The sequence below is a fragment of the Sciurus carolinensis genome, chromosome 4 (genome assembly GCF_902686445.1).
Source record: "Sciurus carolinensis chromosome 4, mSciCar1.2, whole genome shotgun sequence".
NCBI classification, from domain to species: domain Eukaryota; kingdom Metazoa; phylum Chordata; class Mammalia; order Rodentia; family Sciuridae; genus Sciurus; species Sciurus carolinensis.
The window spans coordinates 112,305,355-112,332,447 of NC_062216.1; the positions used below are offsets into that span (position 1 = coordinate 112,305,355).

General features: G+C 55.9%; 1 protein-coding gene across 3 annotated transcripts; it reads right to left on the reverse strand.

Moving 5' to 3' along the window:
• Positions 1–3,756: 3,756 nt before the first annotated feature.
• Positions 3,757–25,210, reverse strand: Krt80 (keratin 80). 3 transcript variants are annotated; one of them, XM_047551113.1, is made up of 9 exons: positions 24,740–25,207; positions 19,688–19,896; positions 15,090–15,150; positions 14,722–14,817; positions 7,721–7,885; positions 7,159–7,284; positions 6,331–6,551; positions 5,823–5,878; positions 3,757–5,690 (listed from the first exon to the last, which is right to left on the reverse strand). In XM_047551113.1, exons 1-9 carry the CDS (start codon positions 25,037–25,039, stop codon positions 5,566–5,568), a joined length of 1,359 nt encoding a protein of 452 aa, XP_047407069.1. In that variant the 5' UTR covers positions 25,040–25,207; the 3' UTR covers positions 3,757–5,565. The 3 variants fall into 3 exon arrangements, with proteins under 3 accessions (XP_047407069.1, XP_047407070.1, XP_047407071.1); XM_047551114.1 differs by having other exon boundaries at positions 5,553–5,743; positions 24,740–25,210; XM_047551115.1 differs by having other exon boundaries at positions 5,553–5,725; positions 24,740–25,209.
• Positions 25,211–27,093: the final 1,883 nt, after the last annotated feature.

The following is a 27,093-nucleotide window of genomic DNA, read 5'->3' on the forward strand; positions in this document are numbered from 1 at the left end:
TAAGAACACAGATGGCTAGAGGGAATCTTTAGCCTCCTCTATATGACTCAGAAGGAATCGGAAAGATCACTCAAGTCAGATGCGATGGCCCACACCTGTAATCCCAGCAGCTCAGGAGGCTGAGGCAGGAGGATCGCAATTTCAAGACCAGCTTCAGCAAGTTTAATGAGGACCCTGTCTCAAAACAAAAAATAAAAAGGGGCTGGGGATGTGACTCAGTGGTGAAGCTTCTCTGAGTTCAGTCCCTAGTATCAATAAAACAAAAAACCAAAAAAATCCCAAATCACTCAAAATTTGTTTTCCAGATGAAGAAAACTCAGAGGGACATGACTTGCCCAGGACCCCACAGCCTCACAGACAGTGCAGGGCTGACCACAACACAGGGGAATTAGGCAAACAGGGGACCATGAGGATCTTGCCAGAGTCCCTTGAGGGCAAGGACCCCATTTTACCTTCATTCCCTCCTTCTTCCCCATGGTGCCTGTCTCAGGGTGCAGCACATAGTAGGTGCTCAAAACATCCTCCATGATGGGTTCATAGGGTACCTCTCCATGGCTGCCATCTCTGGGGGTTCATTTATCCAGCCCTTAGTAAGGGCTAGTAGCTTGGCGCCCTGCATGTCACCAGCATGTGCTGCTGAATACAACACAGTTGGTGCCAATTGGTTTATATCGTGCTGGGCCTTTGGGGGTACCCCACATTACAACCTGTGCCCTGTGGTTTTCTTCCTTCTCAATTCCCCTGCTTCTGTCTCATGATTGGCAGCCTGGCTGGAGATGAGCAAGTCTGTTTCCTGTCCTTTGCTGGTCCTCATATCGCTTCTTCCAAGTGCGTCCTCCTCACCTCCAGGAAGCCTTCTTTGACTTCCCAGGCCCAGGGCAGGGTCTGGTTCTCCGCCCAAGGATTGTCTTCTGCTTCTGTTTAAGCATGGGCCTCCCTCTTCAGGCCCAGAGCTTTCCAAACACAAGGACAGCTTGGTTCCCACTGGCCTCCGACCTGGGCCTCCATGGAGGAAGCTTCCTCTGGAGCTGCCAGGGCACTACCCGGACTCCCCAGACCCACCCCAAACCTCTGAGCCCATCTGCCATGCTGAGCCTGAGATTCCAGCTGGACCCTGCTCACCTTTGCCCACCTTTTGTGTTTGAGTCTCTACCTCATCAGCTCTCAGGGTTGGCCATTTTTCCTGCTTTTATGGCATGCAGTTGGCAGGTAAAAAATGGTTTCAGGGAACCAAGATACTTCCATTCACCTGCTGAGTGACTAAGGTTACAATGCTTGGCTTCTCTGGGCCTCAGCTAACAGAGAAGAGCCAAACCTAGGTAGGGGCTTATTTTAATTATAGCCAGAAGGGGGCCAGCTGTCCAATTGACCTGGAAGGACAGGGCTGAGAAGAAGGAGGAGGGAAGAGAGAAGGCTGCCTAAGGAGGGGAACAGACTCTGCCTTTCAGAGGATGCTTTGGGTCTGCTAGCTGGCAAGGGACAGGAGGTTTCCTTGTTTGGGTCATTTTGTCCCTTTAGTTCACTCATACTGCACACACCTACTGTGTGCTCCTTCAGCATGCCGGGCACTTATCAGTGCTGGGAACCCAAAGCTCAGCAAGACATGTCCTCTTCTTCGTGGGACTTCTAGGCCAGGAGATTTCAGCTGAGGAGCGACATCGTTCATTCATCTTTTCACTCATTTTATATTTATCGAACACCTACTCTGGGTCTGGTATCCCTGGGGATGCAGTAAGCCCAGATCCCTGCCCTCAAGCAGCTTAAAGTCATCTGAGGATCAAAAGTGCAAAGGAGGCAAATGGAGCCCTGCCGAAGTAGAGGAGTAGGGAGACAAGGATGCAGAGATAAGTGTTGGCCAATTTAAATGTGCTCCCAAGCGTCCAGAGCAGGCCAGGCATAGACTAAGTCCAAGCTCAATGAACACTTATGAAATGGATGACCAAATTTCTAAAGAACTTGGAGTCAAATAATAAAATAATTTTAACTATGTAATAAAAAGGCTGCAAACTGGAATGACACACAGCAGTCAGAATGGTACTTATGGGGAAATTTATGATCTTTAAGAATTTCTTATCTGAAAAGAGGAAAGATGAAAAATTAAAGCATTCAACTCAAGAAGTTGGAAAATGAAAAAAATAATAAACTCAAAGAAAGTAGAAGGAGGGCCAGGCACAGTGGCCCATGCCTGTAATTCCAGTGGCTTGGGAGACTGAGGCTGGAGGATTGCAAGTGGAGGCCAGCTTCAGCAATTTAGTGAGGCTCTAAGCTCACTGCTCTTTGACCCTGTCTCAAAATAAAAAATAAAAAAGGACTGGGGATGTGGCTTACTGGTTGAGTGCCCCTGAATTCAATCCCTGGTACCAAAACAACAACAAAAGAAAATAGAAGGAGGGAAGTAAAATATGTAAGTTTTGAATATGATATTCATATTCAGATTCAGAAATTCCAATACATATTTGAAAATTAATAAAATAGAAAACAAATGAGAGGCATGTCTCAGCTGTTTGGGATGGGTGTGTCACTATCTGTCAGTCTGTCCTGGGTCTTGAGAGCAGAACCTGACCCAGCAGGCCTGTATTTGATGAGTCAACTTTCTTTTCTTCCTTCCTTCCTTCCTTCCTTCCTTCCTTCCTTCCTTCCTTCCTTCCTTCCTTCCTTCCTTCCTTCCTTTCTTTCTTTCTTTCTTTCCCTCCTTCCCTCCCTCCCTTCCTCCCTCTCTCTCCCTCCCTGCCTTTCTCTCTTTCTCTCTCTCTCTTTTCTTTTTTTTTTGGCACTGGGGATTAAACCCAGGGGCTCTTAACCACTGAGCCACATCCCTAGCCCTCTTTAAATATTTTCTTTAGAGACAGGGTTTCACTCAGTTGCTGAGGCTGGTTTTGAACTCTTGACCTCCTGCCTCAGCCTCCCAAGCTCCTGGGATTACGGGTGTGTGCCACTGTAGCCGGCCAGTTGACTTTCTTAACCTCTGCTATACCAGCAATGATATCACCAATGATCCTTTATATTGGCTAAGCTGTCATAGGTCAGAGTGCCAGCAGTGAGAGGTGTGGCATTCCTGATAGGAGGGACCCCAGCTCTCTCATCAGATCCCTAGATACCCTGGGAGACACAGGAGAGGTGTGTGCTCCATGACACCAATGAGGGAGCACAGGTGCCACTTGCCTGAGATCTCTCGGCCAGTGCGTGGGCGGGCCCGCAGGGGCCAGTGCCTCTCTCTTCTCTGGCTTCTACAGCACCCACTTCTGCACTTGGTGAGGAATCTGGGTTGGCTATCTTGAGGTGCTGTCTTATTCCTGACCCTGGCCATGGGTTCCCTGGGTGAATGGCAATCTTGGTGTCCTAGCATAGAACCAGGCTCTGAGAAGGTCCTTGATCTTTACATGTTGACCTGGGATTTGGTTTGGCAGGATTAGGCCTGTATCTATTGGGCTCTATTCTGGATGGTGCCAACCCTGTAGTTGGGCAGAAGTGCTAGAGCAGGAAGCCTGCCACTTGGGGATCCCCCATTTGTGCTTGCTGAGATGGCCCCATGTGCCTGGACACATCAAGAGGTGCTGAGAGTGTGGACCAATATTATTTTGGTCCCCTTGTAGTCTGGTGGGGCAGGGGACTTTTTCATGTCCAAGTGTGAAGGTATAGCTAGGACCCTGGACCCCTTTCTCTGTAATTGGAGAGTTCATAAATCCCGGGTCACCCTGACTGACCAGCCTCTGACCCACCCCCAGAGGGGAGATAAAAACAGACACAGGCCTTTATTCATGGACAAATCTCAACACTTTATTCATCCCTTGGCAGGGAGAGGGGGCATTGGCCCAAGCTAGTCAGCCAGTCAGGTGGGGTGGCTGGGATATGTTTATCTAAAATCCAGATATTACATACAGCACTGCTCATGCAGAAACAGTAAGGGAAGCAATAAGTTAAAAGCCACATAAGTTATGAAAAAATAATATATATCTTATATATCTCATATACCCACTGAGGATTTGCTCCCTTGGAAACCAATAAATAGCCTGAGAGAAAGCAGCAGTGAGCACCCTCTTTGGGGACTTCAGGGATGAGTATATATAGCTGAGTTCCTGCTGACCTGGGGTGGGAGACCATCAGCGCCCCCAACAGGCTTGGAGGACCTTAAGGCCTAGGAGGGGCTGAGGCCCTAGGGCATCTGGTCCTGGAAGATGAGAGGAGAGCAGAGATAGGCAGAAGAGGAGGTGAGGAGAGGGGTGAGTAGAGGAGATGGGAGGGGAGGAGAGAAGGTGGCTTGTGGGAAGCTGTTGCTGACAGGGTCCCCCTCCAAACCCTAAAGGTGAGATCTCAGAGAGGAAACAGGGCCACTCCTGCCCACCCCAGATCTTGTGGCTGCATGTTTTTCTCTTTGGTTGAGCTGTTTTAAGGCTGTCATTGGGGGCACCCCAGCCTAACCTCAAGGGCTCAGAGGCTCCCGGAGCTGCCTGGACTGTACCTCCTTCATGGCCTGCTGGAGGCGGGGAAAGGAGGCATGGAGAGAAGGAGGGTCCAGAGGAGGAAGAAAAGAAAGAGCTAGAAGCCCACAGGTGTAGGGTGTTCTGGGTTCCTCAGTGAATGAAAAAGAGGGGAAGGCCAGACTGGTCCAGTGGAGAGGAGAACAGGGGCCTGAGAAGTGGGATCCCTGGGACATGAGTCACAGCAGGGTGGGGCTAGGGGGTCTCCAGGGCCTGGTACACCAGAGCCAGGTGATGAGGTGGGAGAGAACTGGGCTGGGGGCAGAGAGCTCAGATACCAGGCCCTGTGGGGAGCCCTAGAATAACAGGGAGGTGAAGAGTGGGTCTAATTCTCCTGCCTGGTATCAGACTGCCATTTGGTTTCTGCTCCCAGGGAGCTGACGTTGGCCAGCATAGCTTCTGGAGGGAGCTGGCAGGGGCCCGAGTGAGGGAGTTCTGCCTTTGATCTCCTGGGAGGGACCAAAGGGAAAAGGGTTCAGCTGGGCGGCTTTCTGAGGTTCAGACTCAGGCCTCTGACCCCCAGGGCCTCCTCCCTCCACTCCCTAATACTGTCAGGTGTCTGGGGAGCCCAAGTGCAGGAAAGCCAGGGATCCTCAGCATCCCACCTCCCCAGGGACTCCAGATACAGGATAGGGCCTGAGTGGCCCTCTCAACTCAGCCCAGAGCCTGGGCTGGGGGCAAGGGCAGCAACCTTGGTTCTAGGTGGAGGCAAGGCAAGGCTGGAGAGAGGAGTTGAGGGCAAGCATTGGACAGAGGACTTGAAGCACCAGGGTCTAAGCCCTGTGCTGGAGGAAGAACCTCAGAGGAGCAAGGAGGACCCCAAGTTCCAGTTTACCCAGCCAGGAAAACCTGTGGCCAGAAGGTGGCAAGGGGGGACAATGAGACATTGACAGTGGGTAGAGCTAGGGACGCTCCCCTCCACCCGGGGAACCTCAAGAAGGGAGCCTCTGGTTGGAACTCTTCTTTCAGTTCAGCATCGGGTCTTGTCTCCCCTTCCGACCTGGAGGCTCCAAGCTGCTGTCTGGAGCCCAGCTTAAGTCCCACCTGCTGCGATGGGAGTGACCTGGGGCTGCCGGGGTCAGCTGCCTCACTCTGAGGCCTCAGACTCCTGGGAGAGGTACTTCTCTGACATTTCGGTGATTTTGATCACGGGGCCTCTGCGGTTCCTCTTCTTCCGGAAGGAGCCCTTGCAGCGGGCTGATTTGGAGGCAGCTATATGGGACACAAGGGGTGGGGGAGGGAAGGGGCTGGAGGATTGGGAGCCACTTTAAGGATGCCTTTAGGGTCATGACCCCCTACACCCTGTGCCTCCCCACCATGGGTTCTTGGGGCAGGTGGACTCACCGACTCTAGGCCTGGACTGCACAGCACTGACTACGGTGGCTGAGGGCAGGTCCATCCTGTGGAGAGAGATGAGGGTATGTGAAGGGAGGTGCGACTTCAGTTCCCTTGGGATTGGAGACCTGGGGACTGGTAAGTGGGGCAATTTTTGATTGTCACTCTCAGCCTTGGACTTGCTCTATGGTGTGACTCCAGTCTGCCAGCTTTCTTTGCTTCCATCCCTTCTTTCTTCTGTATATGTGGCAAATATTCCTGTGCACTTGTTTTTGACAGGTTTTTGCGTGCATAATCCCATGAACCATCCCTGCTGGCGGATGAGCCATGTTTATGATCAGCCCATTTTCCAGATGGGAAAGCTGAGCATTTAATTAATTGGACCGAGATCCCAGTAAGTGACTGGAGTAGGTCTGGAACCCAGGCTTGCCAGGCTCAGTGTGTCCTGCTGGAGGGGAGCCTGGCTTTGCCTGGCCTGAGCCTCCCTCACCCTCCCTCTCCCTAGTCCCGCTGTCACCTGCTCTCCTCGCCCTCCACCAGCTTGCGGTAGGTGGCGATCTCGATGTCCAGGGCCAGCTTGGTGTTCATGAGCTCCTGGTACTCGCGCAGCTGCCGTGCCATGTCCTGCTTGGCCTGCTGCAGGGCGGCCTCCAGCTGGGCCAGCTTGGCCTTGGCGTCCTGGAAGGCCAGCTCCCCCTGCTCCTCGGCTGCCTTGATGTTCTCCTCCAGTTTCAGGCACTGCACCCAGGACAGAGGGAAGGAGTTGGTGGGCAGGGAGGGAGGGAGGGAGGGAGCCGGCCAGGGCCGGGAGTAGCCTCTGTCCTAGGGGCCTTCCTGTCTGTGGGGGGGCTAAGCAATGTCCTCTCTGGATGTGGTAATGGTTGCAATGCAGCAAGAGGGTGTTCAGTTAGACCCTCTTCTAGGGTCTGAGGGAAGTGCCACCAAGAAAGCTGTCCAGCTGCCTGCGGGGTGGCACTTGCTTGGATAGTTTATCCTGGCTGGAAGCTGGGACTTAGGCCTCCAATCCCTTCTCTCTAATTGGTTGGTGAGGAGTCTGGGGGTGGGCTCTGGGTGTGCTCAGTGGTGGGACTTTCTGAGATCTCACATCCCTGGCTGTTTACAGAGCACAGGTCTATGCAAAGCTTACGAGATCCTCACGACCACCCATAGCAGGTTGTGCTACTTTCCCATTTGGCAGGCTAGGGAACTGAGGCACAGAGGCACTAGGTGACCGGCTCAGGGTCACACAGTCAAGTCTTGCATGTGCTCAGTGTGTGTGAGCATGACCATGTGTCTCCCTGCTTTCCTCCCTGCTCCTGCCCCTGTGGGTCCTGCAGACACTCACGTGGCTCTTGACCGAGAGGATCTGGGACCGGAGCTTCTGGATACGCACGTTGAGGTCAGCGATCTCGCAGCGGCTGCTCTGGAGGCTGTTCCCAAACTCTGCCGAGCGTGCAGCTCGCTCCTCCAGCTGGGAGGGAATGGGACAATCGCAGTAAGGGGTCATTCACTGTGACCATCCCAGGACTCCTGGCCCTCCTCCCCTTCTCTCAGCCCCAGGCCATCTCTTCCTCTGGGCCCCACTTCATGCCGGCCTCCCTCCTGCTGTTGCCATATGACTCTAGGTGGCCTCTGCTGGGCTGCCCTTGGTGAACCCCACAGCTGTCCCAGCTTCTGTTGGGGGACAGCACTACCGTGACTTCCAGGACACGGGAGGGCACAGACCTTGGGCTTCCCTCTTGGCGACTCCTCAGGGCCTCACAGGTGCCCTGCTGTGAAACGCCCACTGTGGCCTCCTCTGCCCGCCCTCTGCCCGCCCCACACCTCCCTAGCGACCTCAGCAGTGTCTAGAACAGCCCTTCCTGTGGCCCAGAGGGAGCCTCCGCCCTGCACGGTCAGCCCCACACCTGGCTCCGCGAGTACGCCTCCGCCTCCTCCAGGCTGCGGGCCGCGATGGCGTCGTACTGGGCCTTCACCTCTTCCACGATGCCACTCAGGTCGATGTGGCAGCGACTGTCCATGCCAACCGTCACTGACACATCCTTCACTTGGGCTGCCAGGTCCTTCAGCTCCTGGCCAGGCACAGATGTGGAGGGCTCAGGGCTGGTGGGCGGAGCGCGAGGCCCCTTTGTCCCTGGGGGTGGTGGGGAGTGGGCCTGCTGCCCTCCAATCTCCCTGGAGAGGTGATCAAAAAAGACCCTCTCCCCAGCTCACTGCCCTCCGCTCACCTGCACACTGCCTTCCTCTCGGAGCTGAGGGGAGGACCAGGGAGGGGCTCTTGGCTCCAGAGGCCTTATTCCCTGTCTCCCTCTGTCTGCCCAGTTGCCCACTCCCCGGCTAGGACACCCTCCTCCTGGCTGATGGGGAAGCCATGCTCCAGGCTGGCAGGCGAGGTAGGTCCCTCTGCTTGCTGTTTTGTCACCAAGCTCTGTGGCAAGCAGTTCTTCCCTCCTCCCCCCGACTGGGTGGGAAGCTCCATGCGAACTTGGCAAAGCCGAGTTCACGGCTGGGCCCCCCTGTCTGGCAAGGGTCCTCGAGTGCACGAGGGAATGGAGGGTGGGGAGGGGCAGGGTGTGGCTGGAGGCGGCCCATCTGCCCTCGCCATCGCCCTGCCTCTTTGAAAATGGGCCCAGCCCCTGAAAGGCATTGCTCTGACTTCAGAGTCCCCCTGGAGGCTCACTGCCCACTCGCCCTCTAGTTGAGGGATCTTGCCCCAAAACATGACATTCTTTTCATCTCCTTCCGGGCTCCAGAGCCCTCTGGAAATGGTAAAAGCCACAGCTACCCGGAGGCTCACTCCAGGCCACACTGTGTTGGTGTTCCCGCAGGTCCTCCCGGGTCGTGGAGGAGGACAGGTGGGTGTGGAGATGGCCGAGGGGGGCAGAGAGGGACCTAGAGCTCTTGTGCCGGCTGTTCCTTCTCTGCTTCTGCCAAGGGGCAAGGCCAGGAGCTGAAGCCTTCTCTGCTGTCTTCCTAGGTCCAGGCTGGCCTTCCATGACCCGGCCGCCAGCCTCAGGCTCAGGGGTGTGTAGGGAAGCAAGTGGGACAAGGGTCTCCTTAAGAGGTTGCAAAGTGTCACCCTGAGCCTGGACTGCTTCCCCAGGGGGTGCTGAACAACAGGCTGGGCCTGTAGGGCCTCTGTGTGGGAGGGAGGGGTGCCAGTGTAAACAGAGCGAGCGGCCAGTGCAGAGAGGGCGGAGTCAGTTGGCCAAAGGGCCTCAGGGAGGCAGGGAGGTGCCAAGCAGAAGGTGGCGCGGTGCTGGGGCCATTCTGCAAGCGCGGGGCAGGGGCTGGTAGGGCTCTCTCGGCCGCAGTCTACCCTTGACCTCTATTTCAATCGTTACATTTCAGTCAGCATTCCCAGTCTGCTGATGGCCTCAAAATTTTTTAAAACTCCGAGTCAGGATTCAAACAAGGTCTGTCCCTTGCTATTGGTCCCCATGACCCCAAGTTTCTTTCTTTCTTTCCTTTTTTTTTTTGGTACTAGGACTTGAACCCAGGGGCACTCAACCACTGAGCCACATCCCCAGTCCTTCCTGTATTTTATTTAGAGACAGGGTCTCACTGAGTTGCTTAGGGCCTCACTAAATTGCTGAGGTTGACCTTTAACTCTTGATCCTCCTGCCTCAGCCTCCCAAGCCACTGGGATTACAGGCGTGTGCCACCGCACCTGACTCCCAAGTGTGTGAGTCTGCACCCCTCCCTTTCTCTCTTTCCTTGTCCTTTTTCTTACTGGAAACGGGGTCGTCTGCCTTGTAGAGTGCCCCACAGTCTGGGTTTTCCAGATTGCTCCTGTGACCATGTTTGACATGTTCCTCTGTCCCCTACTTTGTACTAGCAGCTGGATCTGGAGGTTGGCTCTGATCCAGGCTTAGCCGTTTAGCCTGTGGCTGCCTCCTGACCCTGGCACCTGACTTTTGGGACCACCCCTTCCATTATACTCAGGTGATGGTGGAGCCTCTGGCTTCTGTCCCTGTCAGGAGCTGATACTTGCAATCCATGAATTGTATCTGGGGGTTGTGGACTAGCAGCGAAGTGGAGTCAGATGGGTTATGTGGGAAGCCATGAAGGTCACCCTGCCCATCTGCTCACCTGCCAACTCTGCCTACCAGTGCCTCCTGGGGACAAGGAGGGGCTCCTGGAAAAGGAAGCTTGGGTGATGGCAGGCACTGGGAAGACCCTCTACCGACCTACCTTTGTCCTGGGGCTGGCAGGACCTGAGCTCAGTGGCTAGCTGCCCCTGCTGAGGGGTTTTGGTTGGTCTTCTAATGACCTTAACAGAAGTCTCTGGGCACAGGCAGGCTGAGGGGCCAGCCCAGAACAAGGCCGAAGGTCCCTGCAGACCCATGCTCCCCCTCTGCTGCCCAGTTAACATACGACATGTCCTTTTATGAGATGGGGTCTCACTCTATTGCCCAGGGTGACCTTGAACTCCTGGGCCCAAGTGATCCTCCCGCCTCAGGTTCCTGAGTAGCTGGGACTCCAGGTACAGTGCCCAGTTGTCATCTGACACTTCCAACATGGAACCGTCACGTTAGCAGGCACAGCCCTGGACACCTTGGGTGATGTGGCTCTGGGCTTCTTTGGTAGGAGGGTAGAGAAGGCCAGCGAGCAGGGTCCTCGGTAGAGCCCCAGCAGCGCCTCCAGACCAGGACCAATTTGCCTTTTGGGGTGGCTCAGAAAAGGGCCAGGGCACTCCAGGAGATGCTTTAGGGGACTGCCCTGTCAGGAAGAAGGGATGTGCAAATCACAGCTGATAGAACAGCCTCAGAGCCTTTCTGGAAAGAGGCAGGCTTGGCAGGAGTGCGGTAAACAGAAGGAGGAAACGGAGTGTTCAGAATATCTGCAACCTGTCCGGACATGCTGGCCCCCCGCCGGGAGCAGAGGGTATAACAATGCTTGCCTGTGTGATGTGCCACCTTGGGATGGGCCCCCAGAGCCCCAAAGTTGGCAAGAATTAAGCCGAGGTAGTTTCGGGCTTCCCTTAGGAGCTGGAGCCTGAGGAGGTTGCTGTGTGTATGCGACCACCCGCAGAGGGCTCTCCACAGCAGGCTGCAAGGTGATTCTCATGGGGTGGCTTATTAGCAAAATGTGGCACTTAAGCACACTGGATTCTGAATACTACCACCTCTTACTAATTAGATAGCCCTGATCAAGTTTTTAAACCTGAGTCTCAGTTTTCCTGTCTGTAAAATGGGTATAATCACAGAACTGAAACCAGCTAACGTTTATTAAATGTTTACCATGTGCCAGCCACTGTTCTAAGTTCTTTAGGATCTATTAAAAAATAAATCCTTACAACAGCCTGGAGGGGTAGTGTTATTCTTCTTCCTATTATAATGATGGAGACATTGAGGCAGAGAGTGAGATTAAGATAACCTGGTCTGGTTTGCCTGCAATGTTTACTATGCCAGGATTCAAATCCAAGCTGCTCCAAAATCCAGGCTTACTTAATCATTAGCCCTAATTCAGACTTGTTGAGAGGATTAACTGAGATTAAGCCAGGAAAGCTCGGAGCACAGTACCTGGACTATAGTAGGTGCTCAATAAATAATAGCTACAGATCTATTGTTGTAAATGGTAAAGGTGATACAGCAGACGACAGGCCCAGGAGCAAAGCAGCCTGTTCCTGGAGTGGCCACCCTGCCCATGCCGTTTAGATAGCACTGTTCTTTCTGCAGGGATCCACCTCCCAGGAGGGGAGCCTGGCTTCAGGAGGTTGTCAGCAGATTCCACAGTTAATCTCTCTGGAACCAGAGCTCATGGGTGGGGCAGGTAGTGTTCATGCTGGATGGATCCAAGTCCCCAGTGCACCCGGGAGCTGGAATGTTCTGCCAGAGCTGAGCAGAATGTGGGCTTCTGCCAGCCCAGGGTCCTTTCGCCCTGCCAGCTCTTGTCCCTGGAGGGGAGGGGCAGAAAGGTGCAGAGAAGGCTGCAGTGTGCACATCCTGAGCAGATCCTGGTCATGGGGTCCTGCCCAGTGGGCTGGGAAGGGTTTTGCAGGGCCGCCGCTGTGTTGGGGGAGGGGAGGGCCTGGGACACGGCATGGGCCTGGACAGCAGTGCTTTTCTGATCTGGTCCAAACTAGAGTGGCCAGCCATCTGGGGACACTCGTGGGCTGCCATATTTTTCTGTAGCTGGCACAACCCCAGGCTTAGACCTGCTCCGTCCAGTTAGTCACAGGTGACTGCTGAGCACCTAGAGCGTGGCTAGTGTCAACTGAGATAAACTGTAATTGTAGAAAATGCACCAGATGTTGGAATATTTAAAATGAGACAAAGGGTATAAGATAGCCCACTATTTTTTATATTGACTACATATTAAAATAATCATATTTTGACTTTATTGGGCTAAAATGCTATTAAAATTATTTTTTGGTTTCTTTTTTGAAAATCTGGCTCTTAGAACACTTAAATTAGATATGGATCCTGTCTAGTTCTACTGGATAGTGCTGGCTCAGGGACACACTGGTTGGGGGATCTTTCTGGCAGATTGCCAGTGTTTTTCTCCTCAAACTCAAGTAGCACAGGGAGAGAAACGCAGAACTTGTATCCCAAGGTCAACTTGCCATCTTCCTGCTTCCAAAAGTGACAATAACCGCTATACAGTTACCCCTCTCTATCCATGGATACCACATCTGAGGATTTGACCAACCACGGTTGGAAAAACTGAACGTACGGACTTTTTTTCTGGTCATTATTCTCTAAAGCTATACAGTGTAGCAATTACTATTTATATAGCATTTACATTGTATTAGGTATTATAAGAGATCTAGGAATGGAAGGATCTGGAAGGATGTGTGGGTTATATGCAAATGCTATGCCGTGTCATATGAGGAATTTAGTATCCAAGGAGCGAGGTACGCGCTAGGCTCCTGGAACCAATTCCCTGAGGACACTGAGGGGCAACTGTGATGTATGGTCACCTTCACTGAAGGCCCTGCTCCAGGGCAGTCTCATAACAGCACAAATGGTACCCGAACCCCCCTGCACTACGCCTCCCTGGCACCAGTGCCCATCACACTTGGATAAGGTCACACTCTGTCTCAGGGCCCAAGGTCACGCATGAGCCTAACCTGCTGGTTCCCCCTGACCCAAAGCCCCACGCTGCCCTGTCTGTTCCGACCACAGTGACTTACTTCTCTTTCCCTTCAGTTGCCAAGCTCGCTCCTGCCTTAGAGCCTTCACACAGCTCTCACTGGCGGGAACCTTCCCTGTGGTTGAGTCTTGGCTTACTTGTGCCTCCTCAGAGAGGGGCCCTGGCCAAGGCTCTGAAGGTCCTCTCCCCCAGCACTGTTGGGTCACCAGTTTTTTGGCAACCCTGCCCTTAACGCCCTTCTGAGTGATCTCCCTCAGGGGCTTATTCTCTTGCACGTCACCTGTCTCTTCTGAGCTAGGTGGAGCTCTCCTGGTGAGGAGGGACCTTGCTGTCTTGCTCAGGCTGCAGGGGTAAAGATGGCACTCAGTAGGCACACCACAAACGCTTGTCTAACGAATGGATGGGTTTAGTCCACATCACAACTCTCCCCTGCACTATTATTCTCCCCATTTTACAGATGAGGAGCTTGAAGCCCTGAGAGGAGACACAGATGGCTCTGAGTTACACAAATGGTAAGCAAGGCCACGTCAGGATTGGGGTCCTGGTTTAGAGCTTGAACTTGGAGCTTGCTGAGGGTAGGGCTGAGCAGAACTTTGGAAATGCTGACCATGGTGATGCTTGCCTGGCCTGCACGCCTGCGGAGTTTGGGCAGAGGAGCCCTAGCCTGCTTCTCAAGCCAGCCAGTGGGTGTGGAGCCCTGGTCAGTCCCACAGGGCTTGACGTGGCTGTGGAGGGCTGTGCTGGACAGGGCACTTTCCAGGGCCTCTGGTGTGGATGGGCTGCAAGGGCCACCTTCCTGCTGCTCCCAAGGGAGATGGTGTTCTCTCTGCTGTGCTATATGCCATGGGCAAAACAGGTCTCAGTCCACAGGGGCCCAGGGACCGAGCCTGCTGGAAAGGAACGGGGCCCATGTACAGATATGAGGTCTAACCTCCCTGCTCACAGGATGAGGCCAGGGAGTTGTAGCCAGTGGTCTGCAGGGTCCAGAGCAGAACAGTTTAATTGTGGTGGTGACTCTGATCGCTGCTCTGCTCTTGGCTACAGCAATGTGTGGCACCAGGTTGCAGAGCACAGTCGACCCCAGCAGTGATTCTGCCCCCTCATAGCTCAACCAAAGACACCTGTGGAAGGGCGCTTTAGTGCAGGAGTATCCCCTCTACAACCCCAGGCCCTGACAGAGGGAGGTGCAGAGGAGGAGCAGCGTCCCAGAGAGCAGGGCCGTGCGATGACTGGACTGGCAGACCAGCGACCTTGCTGGACCACTGTCCACTCAGGCTTGGCTGAGGACTCAGGGGACAAACGACAATGTATTTTGGAGGCCCCTTGGTTGGCATTTGTTGGATCATCTTTGTTCTGACAGAAACCAACTGTGAGTCTTCCCTGTTTTAGCCCCAAAGGGGAGAGGGTAACATGCAAAGCCATCAAAGCTGGAACTGGGGGTCCCTATGGTTTAGGCTACAGGGACTGGGGGAGAGTAGTCCAAGCGGAAATGTTATTTGAGGGTCCTGGATGGAGACGGGGGCCAGCCTCCTGATCTTTGCCCACTGCATCTGGTCCCTGATACCCTTGGCACTCCAGCACACGTGAAAATAAGGTTCTCCTTGAAAGAGTGACTTTGGGGAACCTGCCCATGTTCCAATGAAATGAGTGGCAAAGGGACATGTAGGATGACTGACAGCAGGACAGGAAGGGGCATAGGACATCATGACTGTGGAAGGTTCCAGGCCTCTGGATGCCCTCCCTTTCCCTGCACCCCTTGCTGTTGGCACTCAGCTCTTGACTCGGCAGGACGTGGGCCCTTCTCACTCACCTGCTCATAGATGGTTCTCATCAGCTCCACAAAGCTCTGTAGGCCTTTTAACTTGGTTTCCAGTTCAGTCCGTCGAAGACACTCGGCATCCAGGTCCTGGGGTTGGGAGCAGCGGTGAGAGATGGAGAGGGCTGGCGGGACTCCAGGCAGGACTGGGAGGGGGAGCTTAGCTTCCTGGGGGAGAGTGGGGTGATTCCCAGAGGAGATCTGGCTCAGATCTTGGGGAAAGGGGCCAGATAGGGGCTGGTCTATCTCTCTGTCTGTCCTTGGGTCCTGGGACTTAAGCCCTTGGGCACAAAGTGGGTGATTCTGAGGGAAAGAGGGCAGGGGTCCAGGAGGAAGGAGCCTGGGCGGGCTGGGCGGGCTACCTTCTTCAGCTGGACAAAGGTGAACTCCAGGTCTGTGCGCTTGGAGATCTCGTCCTCATACCTGCGAGGGTGGTGGGGGGAGGACTGCTTAACTGAACGTGGCGAGGGCTTGGAGTCGGTTAATTCCCTTTGGACGGGGCCCAGAGCCTCTGTCACCCTGTTCAGTGCCTGTGTCAATTAGAAAAGCAGCCCCTCCTTCGGGCGTCTTGTGCGACATGTCCCTACTTCCCAGTGACACTGACTCCCCTTCTCTCACACCTTCCCAGAACTGCCCAATTTTCTCCCACCAGCTCCTGCCCCTTCCCGGCTCTGCTGCACAACCACCTGCCCAGGAAGCCTCCCCTGACTGTGGCCCTTTCCCCTGGCACGTGGTTCCTTCCTCCTGCCCTGAGAGTCTCAGGTTCAGACCAGCTGTGCTTCAGGCGTCCCCAGCCTCCTGCTCGCAGCTTCCGTCTCCCACCTCCATTCCCTCCCTGCAGCCCCACCCTTCTTCCCTCTGCTTCGCCAGTGGGACGCCATCCTGTTCCCTCCAAAGGGAGGATGGGAAGAGAGTGCTTTTGGACAAGGAACTCCCTCACCCTGCAGCTTCCTCGTCTCGTCTCGGGGTATGTGTGCAGCGGCCAAAAGAGCACCGCAGCTCCTTCTCCTCTGCCAGGGCCACCTCCTGTTGTCAGGATCCTTTCATCCCTGACCCACCCTCTTCCTCCAATCATGATGTCGGCCTCCGGGTGGGTGGTGTCTGCTGACCTCAGACTTCCTACCCAGCCCTGCTGGCCCTAGCATGCATAGATTATGTGGCTTCTGCGTTCTTTCCTCCCCTCCAGGGAAAGCCTGAATCAGTGGCAGCTGTCATTTCAGCCGTCTGCCACCTGCCCCAGTCCCTGACCTTACAGCCGGGATGGTGTTGTCCATGGCCTGTGTCTGCTGGCCAGACCTGCCACCCCCATGCCTTCTTGTTCACCAGCTGCCTGAGGAGCTGAGGGGATCGGACCTAAGGGTGGTGAGGGCCTGCAGGGTACCTGGGTCTCTGCATATCAGGGTGCTGGGTACACAGGCTGTCCCTGGCCTTGTCTTGGCTCCCAATAATCTGTGAGAAGCTCTAGGGTGCAGGTCACAGGGGCTGGGTAGAGGGGTGGGCCAGGGAGAACAAATGTCCCACAAACACGCTGACGAGGGAAGGGGGTGACTGGTGCATGGGCCACCTCCTTCCTGTGCTGGTGCTCACTACACCCTCTCCTGTGACCCTCAGGGCCCCAGATGAGGAAAAAGGCTCAGAGAAGGGCTTGATGTGCTGGCTAAGCAGGGGCTCCAGTCCTGGCTTCCCCCGTGACCTGCTGGGTAGGTTACTGTGTGCCATAGTCAGGATAATGGAGAGGTTGTGAAGACCCAAAAGGTTAGGTAGGACACTGTTCCCAGCGGTGCCTGGCACTCAGGAAACTCGAAGGCTTGGCCCCTCTGCCTTGGCCTCTCCCATCCTCAGACAGAAGCCCTGTGAAGCCTCGTTGCGGAGCCGAGGTGGCTCTCTGCAGACCCCCTCGCAGATCTGCAGGGGCGGGCTAGCTTGAACAGGCTTCCCCCTGAAATCTGGGGGCTCTGAGGACCTCCATGGTCTGGGGGTGCTGCTCCACATGCAAGCAGGTGGCTGAGCCTTCCCATACCCGCTTCTGGGTAGCAAAGTCCTGCCTGCTTAGGGGCAGGACATGGGACAGCAGGCTTGGGGGGCCCAGCTGCCTCACCCCCTCTCTGCCCTTTCGGCTCTCTGTACAGCCTTCCTTCCTTCCTCCTAACCACTCCCTGACTCTCACTTGTCCCGTGAAGTCATTCCCATTGCTTGGAGGCTGCTCTCTGATTTGTTAGCTCTGTCCCCTGATAAACCTTAGGAGGGGACCTTAGGCCCTGGACTGGGAGCCCTGGGTTCCATCAGTCTCCTGCCCCCTTGCAGATGTCCTTGATGCGGGATGCAGGAGGAGGGAACCTGTGTTTCCAGGCCATTCCTTGCCTACTAGAGGCCACCAAAGACCCTGGAGAACATACACAGGGAGTGTAGTGCCCACCCTCGCAGAGAAGGACACAGGGAGTATGGGGACCTGAAGCGACTCCTCATGGCTACTGCCCAGGCTGGGCTTACCCTGGCCCTCCAGGAGGCCAGTAGCAGGTGGGCTGGGACGCCAAGCCTGGCCCAGGGGAGGCTGGTGGCACAGCAGGCGCACTTGGCTGAGGCCAGATGCTGGGTTCCTGTCCAAGGCTGGTTCCCTAGTCCCCTTGAGGCTACTGCTGGGCCATCCCCAGTCTTTGTGTGACTAGAAAAAGCCCCTTCCTGATGCACAACTGATCTCAGCTCCCACTCACCCCTCAGTCTCCTGCTCTCGCCATTAGCCTGCTTGCACAACCGTAGGCGGTGTCCCTGAGTCACTTACTGTGTGGGCTTGGGCAAGTTGCTTCCCCTTGCTGGGCCTCTACTCTGTCCCTGACAAATAGAAAAGTCAGTCGAGCCAATCCTTGGGGTCCCTGCTACTTCTAGGCCCTTGAAAGTCTCTCTCCCCACAGAGGCTTAGGTGACACCTTATCCCCAATTCCCACCCCATTCCTCTGCCGTCTGCCAGCTCCCAGCTCCCTAACCCGTTCTCAGGCTTGTCACACCTGCACCCCTCTCCCCGTAACTTGTTTATTTCTGGGAGCCAGGCTGATCTCATCGCCTGGAGAGGCAGGGCACAGCCCCTCCCTGCTACGGCTCCACCCGGCCTCCCGGGGCCCAGGCTCTGCACAGCTGGGCTGCAGCTCCCTGGCTCTGGCCTGTAGACCCAGGAAGCTTGCCACCAGACCCAGTTTCTCCTCTGTCTACTAAAGTGCTTCCCTGTCCAGAGAGGGGACCAGAGGCCCTGAGACTAAATTGTAAATCAGACAGCAGGCGGATGGAAACCAGGCGGCGGGCCAGGCAGGGGCTGAGCCCGATGAAAACAACGGGCAGTGTTTGTACAGGACTTCCAGCTCCACCGTGCTTCCCCAGACACCGGCTGTCGGGGCTGGCGGGAGCAGCCTTGCACTGTGGCAAGCGGAGTTTAGGGTTTAGCACGAGTGGCCACGTGCCTGAGGATAACCCCCGCTGGGTTTCCGTTTGCTTGCTCATAAAACGAGGACCCAAGACCCCCATCCAGTTCTGCCATCTCTGATCCTTAGAAGGTCAGAGACCTACTAGGGACCAGTGAGATGGGATCATGGATTCTGGTGAACTGCCATGGCTCTGTTACCAGATGTTGGGCAGCTGGGCAGTTCAGAGTGGGCATTCAGCTGCCTGGGAGGGTAAGACCCAGAACAGGCCGTGGACAAGCTGAACCACAGCCCAGGTCCCTGGACAGGCTGCCTCCACCCTCCAGCCCTGCCAGGCTGGCTGCTCCAGAGGGTACAGGCCTCGCCACCAGTTGACAGGACTTAGGCTGGGCTGCACTGGAGGGAGGACGACAGTGGTCCAGCCACACTCCATTCCTCTTACCTTGACGGGGGGCCTCAAAAGGAGATAAGACCCAAGTTCATGGGTGCAGGCGCATAACCTCTCTGCTCTGCCTCAGTCTCCTTGTTCCTAAAACCTTGCCCATGATCTGGTCAGAGGGGTCACCTGTCCTCTGAGTCACCCGAGTGCCTCTTCTGTCCTCCTAGACCATGGGCAGCAAACTGGCTCCAGGCTAATTCAGTTCAGCAAACCCATGTCAAGGACTGGCTCTGAGCTGGGGACTTCAGACTTCTAGGGCATGGAAAGCCCACACACCACGCTGACCTCTTGCCTGCATCTTCCAGCTTAGTTGGAATCAACCATCATTCCCACTTCACAGTGGAGGAAACTGAGGTTCAGACATTAGGCTTAATGTCTTGCTCAAGTTCACAAAGCTAGTGAGGGTGGGGGAGGGGATTAATGCCTCTCTGGGTCCAAAGGCCAGGGCTGGACCTACAACTACAGGGAAGTACCACCCACTCTCTGTTGGCTGGCCTGTCTGTCTGCCCCACTAAGTTGCCAAAACATCTTACTGGTGAGGACTGTTTTCTTCATCTCTCTAGTTCCCAGGCCACCTTGAGGCCTGGCAAGTGTGACCTGTAGGGGTTGCATTTTTATTAAAACACACCCTTTCTGTCCCCTGCCTGCACCTGGCTGTTCCCACTCTTTTTCCCATCTGACTGAGATCAAAATCCAAAGCCATATCCAAGCAGAAAGCCAGCTGTTGTTCTACTGGTGACATCATGTCCCACCTCAGTTTAGAGTGTGGGCCTAGGCACACGTGGAGGCTGCTGGGGCCAGGGCTGCGGGTTGTGACAGTTCCCAGGGACCAGCAAGTGCAGGGTCCAGCTGTGAGCCAGCCCAAGAAGGACTTTGCTGTAAGGATCACTACTGCGGGGGGTGAGGGGGGTGGCTGCAGGTTCCTGCTGCCTCCCCAGTATTTATAATGGCACCTGGCACATACAAGGTCCTTAATGGATACATCTTGAGAAGATAAATGTCTCATATGATCTTTCCCCTTTCTGTGGCTTGGGACCATCCCTCCTGAGTACTGCTTGGTCCCCACCCTCAGTCCCTGCCCATGGCTCCCGCAGGGTGTGTTGGGACCTACCTGATTCGAAACTCCTCCACCTTCGCCAGCACCTGCAGCAGGTTGGCTTCTAGCTGTCCCCGCTCCTGGCTCACTTTGCGCAGTTCTTCCTGCAGTCGGCCCTGGTAGGCCTCATAGTGGTGCCCCAGATCGAAGGTGCCCGAGTCCTGCCCCTGCAGGAAGCTCCAGCGGGTCTCCAGTAGCTGGTTGCGCTGTTCCAGGGCTTGTACCTGGGAGAACAGGAGAGCGCTGAGCAGGCTAGGGCCGGGCCCGTGGGGGGTGACCCCAGGCCCCAGGGGGGTCTCCCTGGGAAGTGGTGGCTCATCTGCCGCACACATCAGCTCAGGTTGCTGGAGCATTCAGAGCACACCTCCGGTGACTGATTATTCCAGCTAAAGATGCTGCGATAAGAGAGAATGGAGGTGGAGCCAATTAGCAGAGGCCTCCTAGGGGAGGGCAGAGCTGTGAGATGGGGGGAGCGCGTGACAGGACTCCTGGGCCGGCCTCTGCCTCCAGTTAGAGCCAGGTTTGCCTTGAGGATGAAGACTGGGAGGACTCTCACTCTCCCGTCCTACAGGGGCTTCTGTGCCCTGAACCAGAGCCCCTCCCCCAGTGCCGCCCAGCTGGGCCGGGGCTTCCCCTACCTCTTCATGGCCCTGCCGTCCTGGTGGGGGGCGCAGCTGGTTTTGGCACTCTCCTGCCACACCCCCAGCCCTGCCTGCCTGCCTCCTCCCCAAAGTGCTCCCAGGAGTCCTCCCGCAGCAGGAAGCCCCCTTCCCTCCAGCAGGCCCTCAGCTTATCTGCCTGGCCACCGCCCTCCCTGTCAGCCTGGGAGCCACCCCACCTCTCAGAGCCCGAGACCTGGGCAGGCCACTGTGGTGGGAGGGATGACTGGGCCTGCTCCTGGACAACGTGGGCTGTTTTCGTCAAGAGGACACTGTGACGAGTGGCCCAGTGATGCTCCGTATGACCACAGGCAAGTGGCTGGGTCCCTCCCACCTCTGTTGGTGCTGCTGACCTGGCTGGGAGAGCTGCCAGCAGCCTTACAGGGGGCGATGGAGGCCTTGGGGATCAGGTGACTTGTCTAGGGTCACACAGCAACTGATGGCAAAGCTTTCCCAGCAGGCCTTGCTACTGGCTCTGTCACCGTGGACCTTCGTGGGCTCCCTCTCCCTCCTCTCTGGCCACCCTCTCTAGGTTTCCTGTTTTTCCCTGAGTGGCTTGGATGACCTTGGCAAGTGTCCTTTGACATTCACAGTAGGTCCCAGCCACGGGAGGACTGGGGGACAGACTGCATTTGAGAGCTGCTTAGCTCCCATCTGTACTGGTAGGTTCTGCTTGAAGCTGCCTTGAGCCTACTGTACGCTGTAGTTATAGCTAAACAGGTTCAGTGGGGATGGAGGTCAAGAGGGTTCTGCCCTGCTTTGTGTGTGAGAGGAAGCATTGGGGGGGAGGTATCTGCTCACCCCACCTTCCCTCCGTTTTGACAAGCAAGAGTTCCATGTTGACACTGAGGGTGGGGTGGAAAGAGAGATGTGAAGTTCCTTCCTCCACCCACGAACAATAGAAAACCTTCGCACCAGGAAGTTCTTCCCTTAGTCTAACCCCAATGCTCTATGCTTCACCACTAGTCTGCTGAGAGAGAGAGTGTGCATTTGGCTAGCCAGGCCAGCCTGAGGGCATCTGTGGTCTTAGGGGATTAAAGATAGCCTCTGTCTCCCACTGCCCTTGGGAGAGCCTCTTGTTGTCTCAGTAGGTGGGGTTGGAATCTCACCTCCCACCCAGGTCCTTCTTTGCAAAAAGGCTCCTCCCTTAGGAACAAAGGCCTGGGGAGGGCTGATAATCCCAGCTCCCTAAGAGGTGCCAGTCTTTCCAGGCCTGCAGCCCTCCCCTCGCACCCTCCTCTCTGCTCTGGCTGAGCCCCTGCCTTTAGATCATATAGGAGCTCTGAGAGCAAACTCTGTCCCATCTGCCTCCCCATTTTATAGATCTGGAACCCCGACTCAGAGGAGTGGAACTCACACTAGCCTGACTCCATGGTACTGGGCCGGGCCGGGCGTGAAGTGTTTGTAGGGGGAAGGGGGCAGCCTAAGCTGGCACTCCTGCTGGAGTTGGGGAGCATCACGGGGAAGGTGAGCCCACCACCTCGATGGGGCTTCTGGTCCCGAGCCTCGGGGGCGGTGCCTCTGGGGGAGGCAGGTCCTGTTCCTCTGAGGAGGCATCAAGTCCCTGCCTTCTGCCAAGGAGCCCCTGAGTCCTGGTCCCTATTCTGCATTCAGACCCGTGGATGACTCCAGGGACTCCCGAGGTCACCCAGGCCTAGGGGAGATAGGGTCCCCTTTCCTATGGGTCTAGGCCTTTCACCTCTGCTCCTGAGTTCCCTCTCTGTAGCCTCCTGTATACACCAACCTCAGACAGTCCCTCTCTTGTCTACCTTCTTTGCCTCTCTTCTACCTGTGTGCAGGTAAGAGACCCAGCCAGCATGTGGACACTGCCCTTTCCCCCTCACTCCTCTTGCTACGTCTCCTCAGCTCCTCATGACTGTGACCTTGCTAGTCCTTCCACTGGCAGGAGCTCAGGGCCACCTTGTATTCCAGAGCATGGAATACGAGGCACAGAGAGGGTAAGTGGCTTCCCCAAGGAAACACAGCTAACAAGGGGACAAAACAACACTGCTGCAGGGCCTCTCTGCCGACACCTGGAAGTTCACCCAGTCCCCACTCGGGCTCGAACTCTGGTGAGTGCGATACCTCAGAGGGACTAGGAGGGGATGTGGAGCGGGTGTCCCTTCCCCTGCTCTTTGCTGGGAGCCTGGCTGTTTCACTGATGGTGGCATCTCTCCCCGGCCTTCCCCTCGGGCCCAGACGTGTCAATCTAACCCATCTGTACCCTGCCGGCCCAGTGCCTTCACTCCTCCTTCCGGAGGGGCCCTTCCTCCTCCGTTCCCCAGGGACTAACTGAGTTCTAGAGCTCCCCGGGCCAGGCCCATTTATTTGATTTTTAAAATTTAACAGTTATAAAGCACTTACCCATATCAAGTGTGTTCTAACCGCTTCTCAAAAATTATCCCATTACACTGACGTGCACTGAGGCACAGAGAGGTTAAGTAATGTGCCTACGATGACACAGCAGGCCGGTGGTGGGCCGGGGTTTAAACCTACCATGGTGCTCCCGATTTGCCCCTCTCAATCGCTGCTACTTCTCTTGGAGCCCTCACAGCCGTTACTAGGTTTCCTGGGGCAGAATTTCAGCAACCAGGGACCCCAGCGCTGGTACCTCCATCTCCCTACATCCTACCATGAAGGACACCCCATCCCAAGGCCAACCTTGAGGGCTGGGAGGCTCTGTCTCTGCTACAGATCAAGGGCACTGCCCTGGGCCCTGGGCCCAGGACCCCAACCCAAGGGCCCCTCCTGGTGCCTGCACTCATCCACTCTCGCCCCGTCCCCATGCAGAGGCACAGAGTGACATCAGCACTGGCACTGGAGGAAGAAAAGTCATTCGAGGGAGAAAAGTCACCCAGTGGAGCCAAATTACATAGCGCAGTTGAGCATTCCTTTTAAGGGATTAACTGGGTTTGGTCTGGAGGCCCTGGGCAGAGACCTGCCTCCTCAGGGCAGCGGCTCTCTGACGAGAGCCAGGCCAGCAGCGGGGACTGTGTGCAGCCAGGGCTCTGGGAAGGGACGTTTTGCCTTGGTGGATGCCTGTCTGTCCTCTCCACTGGCCCCCATTTGGGCATCCAAGTGCAGACCAGGACACTCTGCTATGAGCACATGAATGGGGGAAGAGATGATTCCCACCTCAGAGACCACCGGCTCTGTTTCATCCACCTGGGTTCAAATCTAAACTGTACCACTTGCTGGTTGCTTGACCTCGGGTCAGGTACTTGACCTTCTCTGACCCTCAGTTTCTTCATCTACCAGTTGGGAAAATAACAGCCACTGCAGTGTTGCTGTGTGGACTCAGTGACGCCGCGCTGCCAAGTGCCGACTGAGGGCCCCACATCAGCAGGTGTTCCCTGCGTGCTGCTGTTTTCCTTCCTACCCCCTCCACAAGCTCCCACCTCCTGGGGACAACCAGCATGTGCAGGGGAACACAGAGGAACACTGACTCAGAACCACAATGCAGGCAAGGACAGAGCTGAAGCAAAAGGCTGGGTTTGTTTACTGGGAGGATCAGGGAGATAGAGCTTTCCTCATCCGTGAAATGGGCATAAAACTCTCTTCTTTTAGCAGGTTGTTGAGGGAAATAGAGACACATATGTGAAGCATCGGGCACAATGCCTGGTGCAGAGTAAACGATTCGTCAGGGCAGCTGTGGGAGTTATGATGGTTATTCTTGGGCAGGACAGGAGGGAACAGAGTTGGGAGGACTGGTCAGAAGTTTCTTGGAGATGAGTGACAGCAGATTTGGAAGGTAAACAGGACTTCCTGGGGAACTCCTTTGCTCTAGGGGTAGAGATGGGTATGGGGACCCCAAACCAGCTATGGAAATGGGGAGAGTGGGAGTGGTGACCGGCCCCTTCTGCCTGGCTGCCTGCTGGCTGTCTAGTTCTGACCCGGGCCTCCGTCCCTGCATTCCTATCTCCTGACTACCCAAGCTGCATCTTCCCTCGGTGGCCCCAGCGGCGGCCTCCTTCCGGCAGCACCACACACCCTGCCAGCTCTGCTGTCCGGGGAAGCTGAGCAGAGTTGCCTTGAGGGATGGACAGGAGTAGGACTTCGGAGGTCATCACCACCCGCTTGCCTGCAGTAGGACTACAGACCACGCCTCCACGAGCTTTCCAGGGAGGAGGCATTCCCTTGGTCACGCTCAGTGCTCCTCCCCAGCCCACTACGGGGGAAGGGCGACCCCAGTCACGGGCTTGATCTTTTCAGACCCGTCAGAAGCCATCCTGTAGTCCCTCTGCTCCCGGACTCCGCTCAGAGTTAGCCTGCCGCGTTAGCAGTGCCGCCTCCCCATTGGCTGGGCGCAGGGGCGGGGCGTGCTGCCCATACTCAGGAAAGTAGAGCTCCGCTCCTGCCCAGGCCTGGCCGTCCTAGGCTTTTGGTACCCCTTCCTATCTCTGCTCACCTTGCCAATCAGGGAGGCAAATTTATCGTTGAGGACCTTCATCTCCTCCTTCTCCTGGTTCTTCTGCTGCTGGATGGCTGGGTCCACCTTGAGGTCCAGGGGCACCAGCAGGCTGGGGTTCACGGTCACCTTCGGGATGGTGCCAGCCGGACAGCAGCCTGTGAGGCTGCGCGAGCTGAAGCCTGGCACAGGGGGCCCACAGCTGCCCCATCCGGATATTCCAGGCCGGGGGCTGCCCGCTGGGGTCACCTCACAGCCGCTGAGGCTGCTGAAGCCAACAACGCAGGAGTGGCAGGCCATGGCGGCCCCCCGGCCTGGGAGCTGGAGGGCCCAGGGATGAGCGAGTGAGCCTTGGAGGGGAGGCGAGCGGCGGGCGGCTGCCTCCTGTCGCAGCCAGGGCAGGCTGGGGACTGAGGTGCAAACACCTGTTGTACAGTGCTCATTACCTGCGGGAGGGCGGGACGCCTTCAGCCCGACCAACCTGTTAGATGATGTGTTGCTCTTGCCCCTCCCCCGCCACCACCACGCTCTCCCTCCCCAGCCCGGGAACTGCCTGGCTGAGAGGGCTGGTCCCAGGCCCCCCATCCCCCTACCAGGCAGGACCTGGCTTGGGGAGGGGGCCAGGCTGGCCGGTTGGGTTGCCGGTGGGGAAGCAGCATGAAGAAGACAGATTTAATAGGAAGGACAGAAGAGAGAGAGAGAGAGAGACAGAGGGCCTGTCACCAAGGAGCTCATGCATACCTGAGGGCTGACGTAACTGGGCTCACATACTTCTGGAAAAGATGAGGCAAGCGCTGCCAGAGCTCCCGAGTGCAGGGCAGCTGTCCTGGGCACCGCGCCAGCCTGGCATCAGAAAACAGCACCTTTATTATTTATTATTATTTTTTCTAGCTGCCAAAGAGTCTCCCTGGTTTATCTTTCTCCCTTCCTGTCTTTGCTCATTATTGAGGACCTGCTAAGCGCACTCCACTGTCTCAGGGCTGGAGGGAAGAGACAGTCAAGGCCAGAGTCCTCAGCTTTGGAAAAGTGAGATTGGGTTTGAGGCAGCGTGGCTGCTCACCACGGTGGTGGTCTCGGGTTGGTTGCTTGATTTTGTCCTCATTTGTAAAATGTGGATGATGAAAATCCAGGCTGCAGGAAAGGCGTCCTAGGGAGAGCCCCGAGTGGCCGTGGCCGCGGCACAGGGTGCTCCCCTCGTAGCAGAAACAGCCCGCGTCAGGTTCAGCTCTGCTCAGGGCTGTGAGAACACTGCCCTGCCGCCTCTCTCCCTCTCGGCTTCCCATTCCTTCTTTCTCACTTCTCTGGCTCCTTGGGCCTCTTTCATATTCAAAATGAAGGAGAATGAGAAGAAAACATTTGACCCCACAGAGCCTCCGTGGGGCAGCAGAAGGTTCACCAGCCTGGTGTTTTCCTGCCTTGCCCATGCATCCACTTCCAGGGCCTTGCCAGCTCTCTGACCCAGCCTCTTCCTTCCTGGCCTGATGGTCTGGTGGCCTGGTGCCCTGGTGGCCTGGTAGCCTGATGGCTGACTCTGTGTGTCCTCTCTGGACCTGGCACACCACCCTCAAGCAGATAGAGGCATGTCTCTGGGAGATGGTCAGAGATGGAGGGGTCTCTGTCCCCTCTGGGACTAGCAGACAACAAAGTCCTGAGGGGGTCCTGCTTGCCAAGTCACATTGCCACCCTGGCCTCTACCCTCCTCCTCCTTGACCTCTTTCCCACATGTGGCTCAATAGGACACAGAACCACAGGACTCTGCACTTGGTTCCGATTCATCCTGATCCTGGATCCCAGGATCTGCTGGGGGTGGGTTGGTGAGGGACTTCTGGGTGACTGGGCATCTGCAACAGTGTCTGTCTCCACTTCTGCTACCTGCTGCCCTCTCCCACTCAACAGCCTCATGCAGGGCCACCCCAGCTTCCCATCGTCTTTACCCTGGCCTGGTATCCAAATGGCATGTGGTTAGACATAGCACCTTGTTCTCTCCTCCCCTGGTCACCCCTGTGTGTTCCGTGGGGAAGGGAGGGGGCAGGCAATGGCATCTGGACTCTGCCAAGGCCACAATAGCCGTGGATATGTCACATATGTCCTGAATGTTCCCTTAGTCCTCACCATAACCACCACTTGAGGTAGATGCTTTAATTCATCACCTCTACCCAACCACCCATTTTCCAAGGAGAAACTGAGTGGGGTTAGGTGGCTGGTCTCAGGGCACACAATTTGTCAGTGATGGATTTGGATGCAGAGATGGCTGGATTAGGAGCTCTTACTCTTACCTTAGCTTCTAAGTTCTAGGACCCCAGGAAGAGTAGGGGATAGAAAAGGGAGTTGGCTTGTTCTCAGTGTCCAGCCTC